This window comes from Desmodus rotundus, chromosome 3 (genome assembly GCF_022682495.2).
Source record: "Desmodus rotundus isolate HL8 chromosome 3, HLdesRot8A.1, whole genome shotgun sequence".
NCBI lineage: Eukaryota > Metazoa > Chordata > Mammalia > Chiroptera > Phyllostomidae > Desmodus > Desmodus rotundus.
The window spans coordinates 156,840,447-156,855,054 of record NC_071389.1 but is presented as its reverse complement, the minus strand read 5'-3'; the positions used below and the strand labels follow the sequence as shown (position 1 = coordinate 156,855,054).

General features: G+C 34.5%; 1 protein-coding gene across 2 annotated transcripts in view; it reads left to right on the top strand.

Moving 5' to 3' along the window:
* Positions 1–14,608, top strand: part of ARID2 (AT-rich interaction domain 2) — a 159,342-nt gene that overhangs the window by 88,637 nt on the left and 56,097 nt on the right. For both annotated transcript variants that reach the window (XM_024575616.3, XM_045184298.2), the window contains exons 6-11: positions 783–850; positions 4,926–4,992; positions 5,080–5,330; positions 5,665–5,761; positions 5,857–6,066; positions 6,904–7,071. In XM_024575616.3, the coding sequence (XP_024431384.1) occupies positions 783–850; positions 4,926–4,992; positions 5,080–5,330; positions 5,665–5,761; positions 5,857–6,066; positions 6,904–7,071 (861 nt within the window). The remainder of the gene's footprint in view (positions 1–782; positions 851–4,925; positions 4,993–5,079; positions 5,331–5,664; positions 5,762–5,856; positions 6,067–6,903; positions 7,072–14,608) is intronic.

Sequence of the window (14,608 nt, the reverse complement as noted above, 5' to 3'; positions counted from 1 at the left end):
AAAGACATCTTTCAGCATTTAATATAAAATGGAGTTCAAGGTTGTTTTACATTTTTAGAAACCTTAAAGTTTTTAGAAAGAAATATTCTCAAACTGTAATTTTTTTTTTAAGTCTTCTCATTTATCATGAACAAGGCTTATACATGTATATATGATAGAGGTAATCTTACCAGTTTTGGTGCACTGAAGCATGATATTCTTTAGACCCAGCTTATCTTCTTAAATTCTTTTAAGCATTTTTATTTATCTAAAAGTTATGTACTGTAGCAATGTAAAAAATTAACAATTTAGAAAATGCTGTTTTAAGGAAGTCAGAAGTTTAGAATTCCAAAGTACTGAGACTTTATGAAGACCCCCATACTTAAAACATTAGTTTTATATTATGAAAATAAATTCTTTGAGTTTGAGGATTATGGATATATTTGATTTGGTTAGGCTTTTGAGATGTTTTGATTGATTTTTTAGGGCATGGAGTTTCAATTAAGAGATAAATATAGATGCCACTCCCATTGAAAATGTGGAATGTTTATACATTTTGTATTTAAAGAAATATAATAGAAGTTACAACAAATTTAACTTTTCCATCTTCTATTTGTTATCCAGTATTTGTTTATATAATTTAGAAAACTTTCAAAGAGATTACTATGACTTTCTATCATTTACTATGAAACAGTTTTTAGTGAAGAGGATATCTTAAAATGTATTTATACTGTTTTTTCAACACCTATGTATTATTAAGTGAAAGAAATAATTCCATATTATTGAATATACTATTCTTTTAGCTTTAGGATCCTTTTCTACTGTATTTGGAGAAGAATGGAAGGAGAAGACTGATAGAGATTTTGTTAAGGTAATTTGAATACATTTTTAAAAATATTGAATCATTTAATTCATGTAGCCAAGAGCCAAGGACCAATGATGGTTGCTTATTTTATACACATACTATCTATATTTTAATATTTATCATAATGTATAAAGATACCTATTTAAAAGTTGTGGTTAAGTTGCATAAAAACCTTTAACTAGCTAATAAACAAAAATAAAGTTATTTTATTACACACTGATTTCTGAAAATAATATCTAACAAAAGCAATAAATCTGAGAAATCCCAGATTATGAGCAGCAGTCTGAGTAATTTCCTTATGCTTGTTTTCAGTTCATTTAATCCCTCTTTAGCTGTGTCTAATATTCCACTTGGTTCGTTTGTTAAGTTTTATTTGGTGACTTTTTAATTTCTAGAAATTCACTTTATATTTGTTCAAAGTAGCCCTTTTTGGTCTTCTTTTATGCTTTTAATAATTGTTATATATATTTATATATGTGTATATATATATATATCTCCAAAGTATCTTAAAAAGATAAACTTTACTAATATAATTTAAATTATATATAATATATAAGCAAATGTAAATAATTTTAATTATACAAATTATAAATTGTAAATTAGATATGCATGCACATACACACATGCATAATTATCACACTTGATAATTCTAATAACTAAGCCTGTTGCAACTCTTAATTCTACTAACTCTGACTCAAAGATTATTCCTTTGTGTTTCATAATGTTGGTATAAATTTCAGCGGACTTGTTTATGTGGGATTTTTTTTACAGATTAGATGGAGAGTTTATTTCTCCATTTCAGTGTTGCATTTGCCAAAAGCCTGAAAGGAAATACTGATCAAAATGGCTTTGTATCAATTTCTTTATTGGAGATTTTCCAGTAACTCTGATAGTAAAGTGAAACCCATGGGGTTGCAGAGTAGGCTAGTGGTGAAATATTTAGGGGGTTGTTTTAAACTCGGAGCTCAAGTAGTGACTGCCCCTTTCATCTACCTCCCCCTTTTCTTGAGGTTAGACCGTCAAATTTCTCACATGATGGGGAATTGCATTTCAAAGTTCCCCACTTTACAAGTTGACCCAAAGTTCTATATCCTGTCTTACCCCACCCATTAAAAACAAAGATTCTTGGTTGTAGTAAGGTTTATTATTTTCTTAACTTCAAAATATTGGTAATTATGTCTGAGATGCACAAAATGTTTATTTACATATTTATATATTCAGTCACAGCAGAGTAGGGGCTGTCAGTATAATCACTAATCACATGAAATCAAGAAGACACAAATAAGGATGATTAGATGATCACCTGTGTTGTACATTTTCATTAATTTCTGCTCTTTGTATCTCTTTGTATATGCTTTGTGTTTAACTTGCTGCACTATTTCTAACTTCTTAGGCTGGTGCTTACATCACTGATTTTTTTTTTAATTTTTCTAATATGGTTAAATCCATAAAATTCTGTACAAGCGCACATTTAGCTTTTTTCTTCCATTTTGAAATTTCATGTTTTTATTATAACTCAGTTTAAAATCTCTTCTAATTTCCATTTTGCTTTCCTCTTTGATACATAAATTATTTGAAGGGAATTTTCTTAATTTCTAAAAACTTTTGACATTTTTCTAATTTTCTTTTTCTTATTAATATCTGACTGAATTTCACTATAGTTGTTATAGCTTTCTGGTCCATTAAACAGAAGGTATCTTTTATTTACTTTTAAGTGTACTTTTTTTGGTCTGATATCAATATAACTATATTAACTTACATTTGGTATATGTTTATATGGTTCATATTTTACTTTTAACTATTCTTATTCTTAATTTTTTAGATGACTTTTTGTAAACAACATATATTTGGTCTCTTTTTTTAGTGTGAAAACTTTGTTTTTAAATTAATTTATTCCATTTACATTAAATGTAATTTTAATGTAATTGTGTTATTGTGTTTAAATTTACCATGTTTTGAGTTGGTTTCTATATGTCCTGCCCATTCAGTTTTGTTTTTTTCTTTTACTTTCTTACCTTTTTAAAATTGATTTGATTGAGTATTGTTTATTATTTCATTTTCCATCCACTGAGTTTAGTGTTTATATACTTACTGTGTTCTCTCATTGATTACACTAGAGATTATAATTTTTTAATTCTAACTAATTGAGTAAGTTACTACTTTTACTATTGTATACTTCTTAGATAACACAGCAATGACTCCATCTCCATTTATTCACGTTGATTTAATGTATTACTTTGTAAGCATTGCTTTACTCTTTTAGGCTTTTAAAGTAGAATCTTAGACCATTGGTTTTAAACTTTTCTTTTTGTTTAATAACATCATGTAAAGCTATGAATTTTCTCTACAAACTGCTTTAGCTCTGTCCCACAAATTTTATGCTGAATTTTTCTTACCATTTAATTCATTACCTAATCTTCCTTGTGATTTTGTCTTTGATTCACAGGTTATATAGAAGTGTGCTGTTTAATTTCTGGCCTTTCATTTTCAAACTAGCTTTTATTATCAGCATTACTCTTATAATTATTATTATTACTGGTTTTTAATCATATCCATTGTTGTCAGAGAAGATACTCTATATGTTTTCAGTTCCTTTAAACTTACCAAGACTTGTTTTAGGACTCAGTATATGATCTTTCTTGGGGAACAATTTGTACTACTTGAAAAGAATGTGCATTCTACTCTTATTTGTTGTAGTATTTATATCAATTAAGTCAAGGTGGTTGACAGTATTGGTCAAGGTTTCTCTATTATCATTGCTTTTCTATATAATTATTCTATGATTTCCTGAGAGATGAGTGTTGAAATTATCAACTGTCACTATGAATGTTTACATCCCCTTTCAGTTCTGTCATTTTTTGCTTCATATATTTTGAACCTATGTTATTAGTTGCATATGCATTTAGGATTATTATATTTTCTTGATGATTTAGCTGTTATTTATCCATGATCATTTTGAATTTCATGTTTGATATCTTTACTATTTGAATTTCCTGTGACCCTTTTTTTCTTGGTTATTGAACATTCTTTTTTCTTCATATATGTAGTTCTTTTTTTGTTGTTGTGAAACATTTTTTATCTTTTTTTTTTTTCAATGGTTCCTTTTGGTGGTGGACTTTCTTTCAAACTAGTGACATTAAGTGCAAAAGAAACTAATTCCCAGCATAAAATACAATTATTTTTGAAATATACATACTGGAGGGTTTGGAAATAAAAAGTGAACTAATAGCCTGTGTGCTTCTTTATGACTACAGAAGTAACAAAATAATTTAGTTAAATGGGATTGACAAGATAAAGTTAAAGTTCATTTTGTATAGGTATATTAGTATAAAGCCATTTGTTTCTTGGCCTGGAAAAGAACATTAAACAATAGATTTTGACCATCCCCTCTCACATGTGGAACAAAAAATAGTTTGTAGTTACAGAAAACTGGAAAGCAGCTGAAATATCTGTGTTACCAATTCAGGAACACATCGCTTCACCACTTGCTGTTTGGTTTTCTTCTAGATATAGATTTACTAAGTACCTGTGTCTTGGAGTGTCTATAAACAGGAGTGCTGTGGTTATGTGCAATTTACTAATGGGATTAATGACTATTATAATTTTGATGGGCATAAACCCTATTTGTAGATGTTTTTCATAGCTGTAAAGTGATCTGATAATGTCTGATTTATATTGTTGACAATGTCACAGATGCTGCTAATACTACTGTATTTGTTGTCTAACATTCACAGTTGAAGAAAATGCTAAGGAGATGCTAAATTTTAGTTAGAGGTTAATGAACACAAAGATGTCATATTTTTCCCCATTCAAGTTTTATATATGCCCTAATTTCTTTCACAAACCTTTTAAGGATTTATGGGTCCCAAGCTAAGACACCCTGATCCAGAATGATATCTTATTGTATAACTTCCTTAAGTATAGAAAATCAAGCATTTATGTCAGTGAATACATAAAATACAGTGATGTCTATGTGAACTAAAAAAAGTAGAAATGTTATAGTTTTATTGTACAGAATAAATAAGTAATAGAATAGTTGTTTCAAATTGTCAGAATTAAGCATAATAATTTCTCATTATAGTTTTGGAAAGACATTGTTGATGATAATGAAGTACGTGACCTCATTTCTGACAGAAACAAGTCTCATGGTAAGTCAATGAGAAAAAAATTTAAAAACTTTAAAATATCAATAATAATGAAATATGAATGAGTAAAATATATATTTTCTGTTGTAGAAGGTACATCAGGAGAATGGATTTGGGAATCTTTATTTCATCCACCTCGAAAGCTGGGCATTAATGATATTGAAGGACAACGGGTACTTCAGATTGCAGTGATTTTGCGAAATCTTTCTTTTGAGGAGGGCAATGTTAAGCTCTTGGCAGCTAATCGTACCTGTCTTCGTTTCCTATTACTTTCTGCACATAGTCATTTTATTTCTCTAAGGCAATTAGGCCTTGACACTTTAGGAAATATTGCAGCTGAGGTAAGCATGTGACAGTAACTTAAAACAGTTTTTATAGTTAGTGACAGTATTTACTTTAAAATTTTAGAATGTGGCATTATTATATTTGCCATATTTATAGAGTATTCAATGTTGACATTTTCATAGTTTTTGCCTAAAATGGTATTATAGAAGTATCAGACACTTTTGTGGGAAAAAAGCATTTGAAATAATACTGCAAATTGAGTTATGGCTATGCTCACAATTATTACATTTTTTAAAGTTATGCAGCATTATTCTGTTCATTTTTATTAAATGTGTAATATCCTATACTGGAAGAAGCCTACCTCAATAATAGTGTCCTTTCTTTTTCTAGCTTTTATTGGACCCTGTTGATTTCAAAACTACTCATCTGATGTTTCATACTGTTACAAAATGCCTGATGTCAAGGGATAGATTTCTAAAGATGAGGGGTAAGTGCACAAAGTTTTTATCATCTGTCTAAAGTGCACAAACTTTTTATCATTTGTTAAAGATCAGATACATTTTATGTATGTATGCTTTTCAGGCATGGAAATTTTGGGAAATCTTTGCAAAGCAGAAGATAATGGTGTTTTGATTTGTGAATATGTTGATCAGGACTCATACAGAGAGATCATTTGTCATCTCACTTTACCTGATGTGCTGCTTGTAATCTCAACACTCGAGGTGCTATATATGCTCACAGAAATGGGAGATGTAGCATGCACAAAAATTGCAAAAGTAGAAAAGAGTATAGGTAAGTCTAAACTAAAGAAACATTTTCTTTATTGAGAAAATACGTAATGTGGTGTTATATCAAATCACAACTGATATTAGAGGCTTACTGTTTATTTTAAGGAGTCATTATCCTTTCAGACACATTTGTTTGTATTATTCTTTCTGCCTGTTTTAGATGAACAAGAAACTTCTGTCATAACACAGACCAGGATGTATGTGACTATTAGTATGCCCTATTCCTTTTTTTAATTTCTATTATTCTATATGAAATTTGAAATCAACAAAACTGCTATATTTGACTCTCTGGGGAGCAGGTCTTTCTGTTTCACATTGTCAGCTGCTACTATTAAGAGACTAAAGCTCATTGAAACACACTTTCTTCTGTTTCTAGTTGCTGGTAGTGGTACTATCTTTAAACCAGTGAACTCACCTCCATAGTGGATTGTGAGTTTTAAATATACTTAATAAAGTATGTCATGTTAACATTTTACTCAGTGATTCAAATTGTTTCTTTTTTTCATATACATACCAAAAATGAAGATTGGAATGAAAAATATTATTATTGAGAAATTAAGATGTCACTTTTATACAAGTAGTTCCTGAATCTGGCTACACATCAGAATCACTTGGGAAGCTCTTTTAAAATAAAGATACCTAACCCCTACTCCAAAGCTACTAAATCAGTCTTCAGTGATTGAGCCTAAAAATCTTTTGAAGATCCACAGATAATTCTAATGTACAGTGATTTATAGGCTGGCCTTTGAGAAGTAGTATTATGCATAGCATTAATTTTTATGCAGTGTGATTGTTTTATAATATTATTGACTGATAACTATTGGCTTTTAATTTCTTCTAGACATGTTAGTGTGTCTGGTGTCTATGGATATTCAGATGTTTGGCCCTGATGCACTAGCTGCAGTAAAACTTGTTGAACATCCAAGTTCTAGTCATCAAGTTTTATCTGAAATTAGGACACAAGCTGTAGAGCAAGTTCAAACCCAGATCCATGTAGCATCTGCCCCAGGTTAGTGTTTTTATATATTCTTTTTCAGTATGGTTATTGGTGTGTAAGATTTAATACTAAGGATAAATTTAAATATGTACTGTGGGGAACTGAGATTTTATAGTAGTAGGGTAAAGGAGAACTTGAGTATGCACTTTAATTTCTTAGATATTTATATTCCAGGTGCAGCAGGATCAAGGTGAGAACAGAGAAAGAATAGTATAATAGAGAAATGAAGTTAAGCAGAATTTTGAGAAGTGTGAGGGATTAGATTAACCACTTTGACAATAGTAAGTGCCCCAAATGAGGTTCTTACTTATGATTCTGGTCATTAGAAATTGATAAGGCAAGAATAACTCAGTCATGTATTGTGTAATAATTTGCTCAGATGGTCACCAGAATACATAAACATAATATCCCCATAATACTTCTAAAACTTGGACTAAACATAGCAGAATCAGAGCCTAGGATCACTCCCATTTGCTTATATACACAAACACATAGACAAGCATGTATACCAGCACTGTGCACCCTTCCTGGAGTCCCTTGGGTCAGTTCTGTTTAATATTTTTATTAGAATTCAGACCTCTCTAATAACCAGCATTCTCTCCAGTATTTGGACTTTTTTTTACTGTCTTAGTTATTGTTTTTATATTTTAGCGCACTCAGCCTCTTTGTAGAGTGCTTTCCGCATCTTCATTTGTCCTATCAATCCATCTTTATCTCACCTGCTCTCCTACCTCTCACTTTTCCCAAGACATTTCTCTTTACTTGTATTTTGTTTTTATGGAGGATGTTTAGTTTCTCAGTTGATCTTACCTCTTACTTTACAGGTAATGTGGAAACTGTGTGGCATAAATTTCCTCATCTTCTTAATCCTCCACTTAAAAACATATATATTGTCATCTGAACTTCATTCTCCTCTTCAACTTCATTTTGTCTCAGCAAGAGATGTTAACCTCTTCTGAATCTGTGCTCTGAATATCATTCTTTCCCATTTTCTCATTCCTATGTCTTAACCTCTTTTGTTGCCTGCTTCTTCCTTTCATCCTAGAAATACATATATATCCTTCTCAATCTCCCTTACTACCTTTTAAACACAAATGTTGTTATCCTTAATCTTTAACTACCACATTCATTTAATCACCAAATCTTGTTGAGTCTTCCTAAATACCTGTATCTCTTCAATTGCCAGGGCTTATGACTCAGTTCAGACTCTCATCATATCTCTCCGGCTATCTTATCCTCCTTTCATTTAATCATGATCCCAATCTCTCTTCTATGCTAGTTCATAGAATCAAAATTAGATACTCTTATTTACTCAGTATGTATACATATCATTGTATTATTCACAGTATATCACATATTTCATTGATTTCCATTATGTTGTTCTGAAGTATATGGTAGAATTGTATCATATATGAATGTAACTTACTTGAATTCATCCAAGAGTCTGGACAAATAATAGAAGGCAGGAAGAAAATAGATAGTTTTGACTACTAATCTACTCAGTGAGCTTTCACCCACAGGCAATAAATGTCAAACAGCCAGTGCATATTGGGAGATCAATGGTCAGAATATTTAATGGTTTTTTAACTTAAAAAAAGAAATGAAACAGTTTATATTGCCAGCTAAGTGAGTGGTGGAGGTATATGTTTATCCTCCCAAGAAATTGAAGATTGAATTAATTGAGGACCATAGAGAAACTTGGTCCAACCAAGAGAGAAATTAGTAAGTTATTAGTGATACACTGAACTATAATGAGTTTTTTGAACAATATTCAAGGGTATTTTCAGTGAAAGCTGCTAATTTTTGCTTTGTTACTACCTGTGAGCTTAACAAATGAACTCACCCCAACCTAAGATTTGTTCCTCACTTCACAAATGGACAATTATGGTTATAGCTTGCTTGCATATGTAGTCATTCACTTATAGGACTCTAAGGACTAAAAGAGTTCATTTTTGATCTGGTGATACTTTATTACTTGCTCATTATGAATGACAGCTTTTCAGTTTTTTTATTAAGTATATTTTATTGATGATGCTACTATTACAGTTGTCTCATATTTATCCCTTTGCCATCCCTCCACCCAGAAACGCCATTCCCTCTAGCAGTTGCCCCTTAGTTCATGTCCATGGGTCATACATAAATTCTTTGGCTTCTTCATTTCCTATACTATTCTTAACCTACCACTGTCTGTTTTATACCTATCAATTATGCTTCTTATTCCCTGTACCTTTTCCCCCATTCTCCCCCACTCCCCACAAGTAACCCTCCATGTGATCTCCATTTCTGTGATTCTGTTCCTGTTCTAATGTTTGCTTTGTTTGTTTTTTCTTTACATTCAGTTTGTTGATAGTTGTGCATTTGTTGTCCTTTTACTGTTCATAGTTTTGCTCTTCTTTTCCTTAGAAAAGTCCCTTTAACATTTCATATAATAGGGGTTTGGTGATGATGAACTCCTTTAACTTGACCTTATCTGGGAAGCACTTTGTCTGCCCTTCCATTCTAAATGATAGCTTTGCCGGATAGAGTAATCTTGGATGTAGGTCCTTGTCTTTCATGACTTCGAATATTTCTTTCCAGCCCCTTCCTGCCTGCAAAGTTTCTTTTGATAAATCAGCTGATATTCTTACGGGAACTCCTTTGTAGGTAACTGTCTCCTTTTCTCTTGCTGCTTTTAAGATTCTCTCTTTATCTTTAACCTTTGGCAATTTAATTATGATGTGTCTTGGTGTGGCCCTATTTTGGTCCAACTTCTTTGGGACTCTCTGAGCTTCCTGAACTTGTATGTCTATTTCCTTCACCAAATCGGGGACATTTTCTTTCATTAAGTTTTCAGTTCCTTGCTCTTCCTTTTCTCCTTCCAGCACCTCTGTGATTCAAATGTCAGTACATTTAAAGTTGTCCCAGAGGTTTCTAAGCCTCTCCTCATTTTTTTTGAATTCTTGTTTCTTCATTCTGTTCCAGTTGAATGTTTATTTCTTCCTTCAGTTCCAAATCATTGATTTGAGTCCTGGTTTCCTTCCCTTCTCTGTTTGTTCCCTGTGCATTTTCCTTTAGTTCACTTTGTATAGCCTTCACGTCTTCCTTTATTTTGTGGCTGTACTCAGTAATTTCTCTGAACATCCTGATCACCAGTGTTTTGAACTCTGCATCTGATAGGTTGGCCATCTCCATGTTGCTTAATTCTTTTTCTGGAGGTTTGGTCTGTTCTTTCATTTGGGCCATATTTCTTTGTTTCCTCAACTAGGCAGCCTACCTGTGTTTCTGTGTATTAGGTAGAGCTGCATTGACTTCCCCTGTCAACACACCAGTCATGTTGTAAGGGGCGGAACCTTACATATTCACCAGGGCAGTACAACCTGCTTTGCTGCTTTGTAGCACTATATGTAGGAGAGGGGTTAGAGAGGGAACAGTGCCACTTGATCGGCTCTCGCCCCGTTTCTAGTCCCTATCCCCTCTTCCGGTAAGCAGCTAAAACCCTTCTAGCTGCTGCCCTGGAGCTGATTCCCAGAGTGGGTTGGTTTGTGTATGTTCTAGGACCCTGTGAGCCCTTTAAGTGTACTCTTCTGAGAGACTGTCAGTTTCTTACACTGCCCCACTCCCCACTGTTTTTTACAGCCAGATTTTATGAGGCTTTATTTCCCCAGCATTGGAACCCTGGGCTACACAGTCTGCTCTGGCTGGGATTGCTCACTGCCAAGTTGCCCCTCCCGGTTTATCTGCCACAGGTCAGTGTGGGACCACTGGTAATGCCCAGCTGACACAAAGAGCTGCCTCGCTGCACCACATCACATCCTCTCCGTGCCTCCTACCTGTCTGGATGAATGTTTCTTCTTTAAATCCTTAGTTGTTGAACTCACAGACAACTTGATTTTTCTGGCAGTTCTGGTTATTTTTTGTTTTTAGATTGGTTGTTATCCTTTTTATGGTTGTGTGAATGGGTAAAGCGAGTCTACCTACACCTCATCTTTGTTTAAAGTCCTTTCTTAATTATTTAATTAGTTACTGTTTATGGTTTGGCTCTCTACACGCCCCCCCCCCCCCCCACACACACACACCCTAGTTTGTTTAATATTGCTTTCTTAGGGAATGGTCACCTTTAAAAGTTTTTCCTTACTTCCTCTCCTCACTATGAAAACTTAAGTAATCCTTCACCCACTTTTAGGTTGCCATCTAAATTTCTTCACCCTAGTTTAAATAGTTGCAAGTAATATATTTTTGTATATTAAATTGATTTTAAAATAAAAAACGTTTTGTATCCAGTGGAATCTTGATACCATCACCCATTTTAAAAAATACACACTCTTTTTTTTTAATATATTTATTGATTATGCTATTACAGTTGTCCCATTTACCCCCCCACTCCACTCCATCCTGCCCACCCCCTCCCTCCCACATTCCCCCCCTATAGTTCATGTCCATGGGTCATACTTATAAGTTCTTTGGCTTCTACATTTCCTACACTATTTTTACCCTCCCCCTGTCTATTTTCCACCTATCATCTATGCTACTTATTCTCTGTACCTTTACCCCCCTCTCCCCCTCCCACTCCCTTATTGACAACCCTCATGTTCTAGTTGTTTGCCTAGTTTGCTCTCGTTTTTGTTTTATGTGTGGTCGTTAATAACTGTGAGTTTGCTGTCATTTTTACTGTTCCTATTTTTGATCATCTTTTTCTTAGGTAACTCCCTTTAACATTTCATATAATAAGGGCTTGGTGATGATGAGCTTCTTTAACTTGACCTTATCTGAGAAGCACTTTATCTTCCCTTCCATTCTAAATGATAGCTTTGCTGGATACAGTAATCTTGGATGTAGGTCCTTGTGTTTAATCTTGGGTAATGTAATTATGATGTGCCTTGTTGTGTTCCTCCCTGGGTCCAGCTTCTTTGGGACTCTCTGAGCTTCCTGGACTTCCTGGAAGTCTATTTCCTTTGCCAGATCGGGGAAGTTCTCCATTATTTGTTCAAATAAGTTTTCAATTTTTTGTTCTTCCTCTTCTCCTCTGGCACCCCTATAATTCGGATGTTGGAACATTTCAAGGTGTCCTGGAGGTTCCTAAGCCTCTCCTCATTTTTCCAAGTTCTTGTTTCTTCATTCTTTTCTGGTTGGATGTTTGTTTCTTCCTTCTGGTCCATACCATTGATTTGAGTCCCAGTTTCCTTCTCATCACTATTGGTTCCCTGTACATTTTCCTTTGTTTCTCTTAGCATAGGCTTCATTTTTTCATCTGTTTTTCGAACAGATTCAACCAAGTCTGTGAGCATATTGATAACCAGCGCTTTGAACTGTGCATCCGATAGGTTGGCTATCTCTTCATCGCTTAGTTGTATTTTTTCTGGAGCTTTGAAGTGTTCTGTCATTTGGGCCATTTTTTGTTTGTTTGTCTTGGCGCATCTGTTACTTTAAGGGGCGGAGCCTTAGGTGTTCACCGGGGCGGGGTAATGCTGGTCTCTGCGCTGTGACGCTGTACGTGGGGGAGGGGCCGAGTGGGAGCAATGGCCCCCGCCTCACTCTCCTCGGGATTTCAATCTTCCACTCCGATACCCACAATCAAACTGGGCCACTCTGGTGCTGGTTCCCGGAGTAAGTGGGCCTGTGCACACTCTAGGCCCCTGTGGGTCTCTCCAACAACCTCTCCTGTGAGGCTGGGAGTCTCTCCTGCTGCCGCCCCAACCCCCAGGGGCGCTTTCAATCAGAGGTTTGAGGCTTTATTTCCCCGAGCTGGAGCCCTGGGTTGCGCAGCGGTCTGCTTCGCTGCCCGCTGTTCCTCCGATTTATCTGTGGGCGAATGTGGTGCCGCAGGGTGCTACCCGCCACTCTGCCTGCCCCGCTCTCCGCCACTCTGAGTCCGGCCCTCTGGGTTTATCTGTGCAAATGTGGGGCCGCAGGGTCTGCTAGTGCTCGGACTGCCTGCGCCATTTGTCCCACACTCCGCCAGTCTCAGTCCCGCCACAGCCACTCGAGCCCTCTCCACCCCGGTGCCCGTCTCTGCCCCTCCTACCAGTCTGGATGAATGATTATTTTCTGTTTCCTTGGTGTCAGTCCCCCTTGCTTTTCGATTCTCTGTCAGTTCTGGTTGTGCAAGGAGGCGCAGTGTGTCTACCTACGCCGCCATCTTGGTTCCCCCCTCAATACACACTCTTAATATCAGAAATTTTATGATGTACCTCTTTCTCTTTGAACTCATAGCCATCACCTTATCACTGCTTCTCAGCTATAGATGTAGATATTTCAATTTAAGTTTTTCAATTTCCTGTTACTTTATTAAACTGTTTAAAATTTCATTTTATAATTACAGGTTTTAGTAACACATAGTACATCAAACAACAGTAAATACAGTGCAAATTTTTATAAATAACTATTAAATAAAAACTAAAATTATTGGAAGTACATCTCTTAATGAGATGGACAAGACTTTTTTCCCCTAGTTTTCTGGAGGGTATTCCTCCAGTGTGTCTAGCAATGAATATTTTTATTTTTGAGTTCAACATCAGTTTCATCTGTTCTTTCATCTTATAAGTTGGAACCCTAGTTTATGTCAATAAATAGATGAAGATGAAACTGAAAATTCTTTGAACTTCTCAAAATTATTTAAAATTATTAAAAGTATATTTAAGATCTTCTGACAATTTTAATTCTGTGATTTTGTTGAAATCAAAGAATTAACAATACTTGACCCAGAAAAGTATTTGTTGCTTAGTCATTAGAGACATTTATTGAAAATATATCAAGAAGATAATGTAAGATAAGGCTGTAAATCATACTTGCTTCTCTTTTACTTGGTGTGCCTTGTTTAACCTAGTACATTATTTATGCAGCGTCAGCACAGTGGCTCTAAACCTCAGTGTGCATCAGAACTACCTGGTGGGCTTCACCACTGAGTTTTAGGCTCCATACCCTGAGTTTCTGATTCAGGTGGACTTAGAATTTTCATTTCTAACAAGTTCCCATGAGATGCTGATGCTGCTTGTCTAGAGACTATACTTTGAAGACCACTGAGTTAGGAAATTTAAAATATTGTTCATTTTCAGACCAATACAATGTTTTTTGATAAATAAAGTGTTTTTACCACGTGCGTTGAATACATTTTTGTAAAACTGGTTTGGCACCGGAGATTTACTTCATTTGATTATGAAAACTGCTACATAAACTATCTGATAAAGGTAGTGTTTATTATTAAAAGTATCTTGCTTAATAATCAGCCTTACATTCTGTTACTTAGAAAAAGTCCACTATTTTTCAATCCAAGAAAGTATATTAATATGTGTTCTCACCTTCCTTGCTTCAGAATTCTGTGGTAAAGTTGCCATGAGATTGTCATCTGAATAAAATAAGATGCCACCACCTTCAGTATTTCCTTAAAATATTCTCTGTGCTTTATTTTACACGAGATTCTGTCTCATATGTAATGGGCACTCTTTGGACAGTAGTTCAGGGATAGAGGAGGGAAGGGTATTCAGCAAAAATTGTCATCACTCTATAATATAGCTGAATTCAGAACGCACCAAAGGGCCAAAATACCTAATTTCTAATGCCCAACATCGCCTTT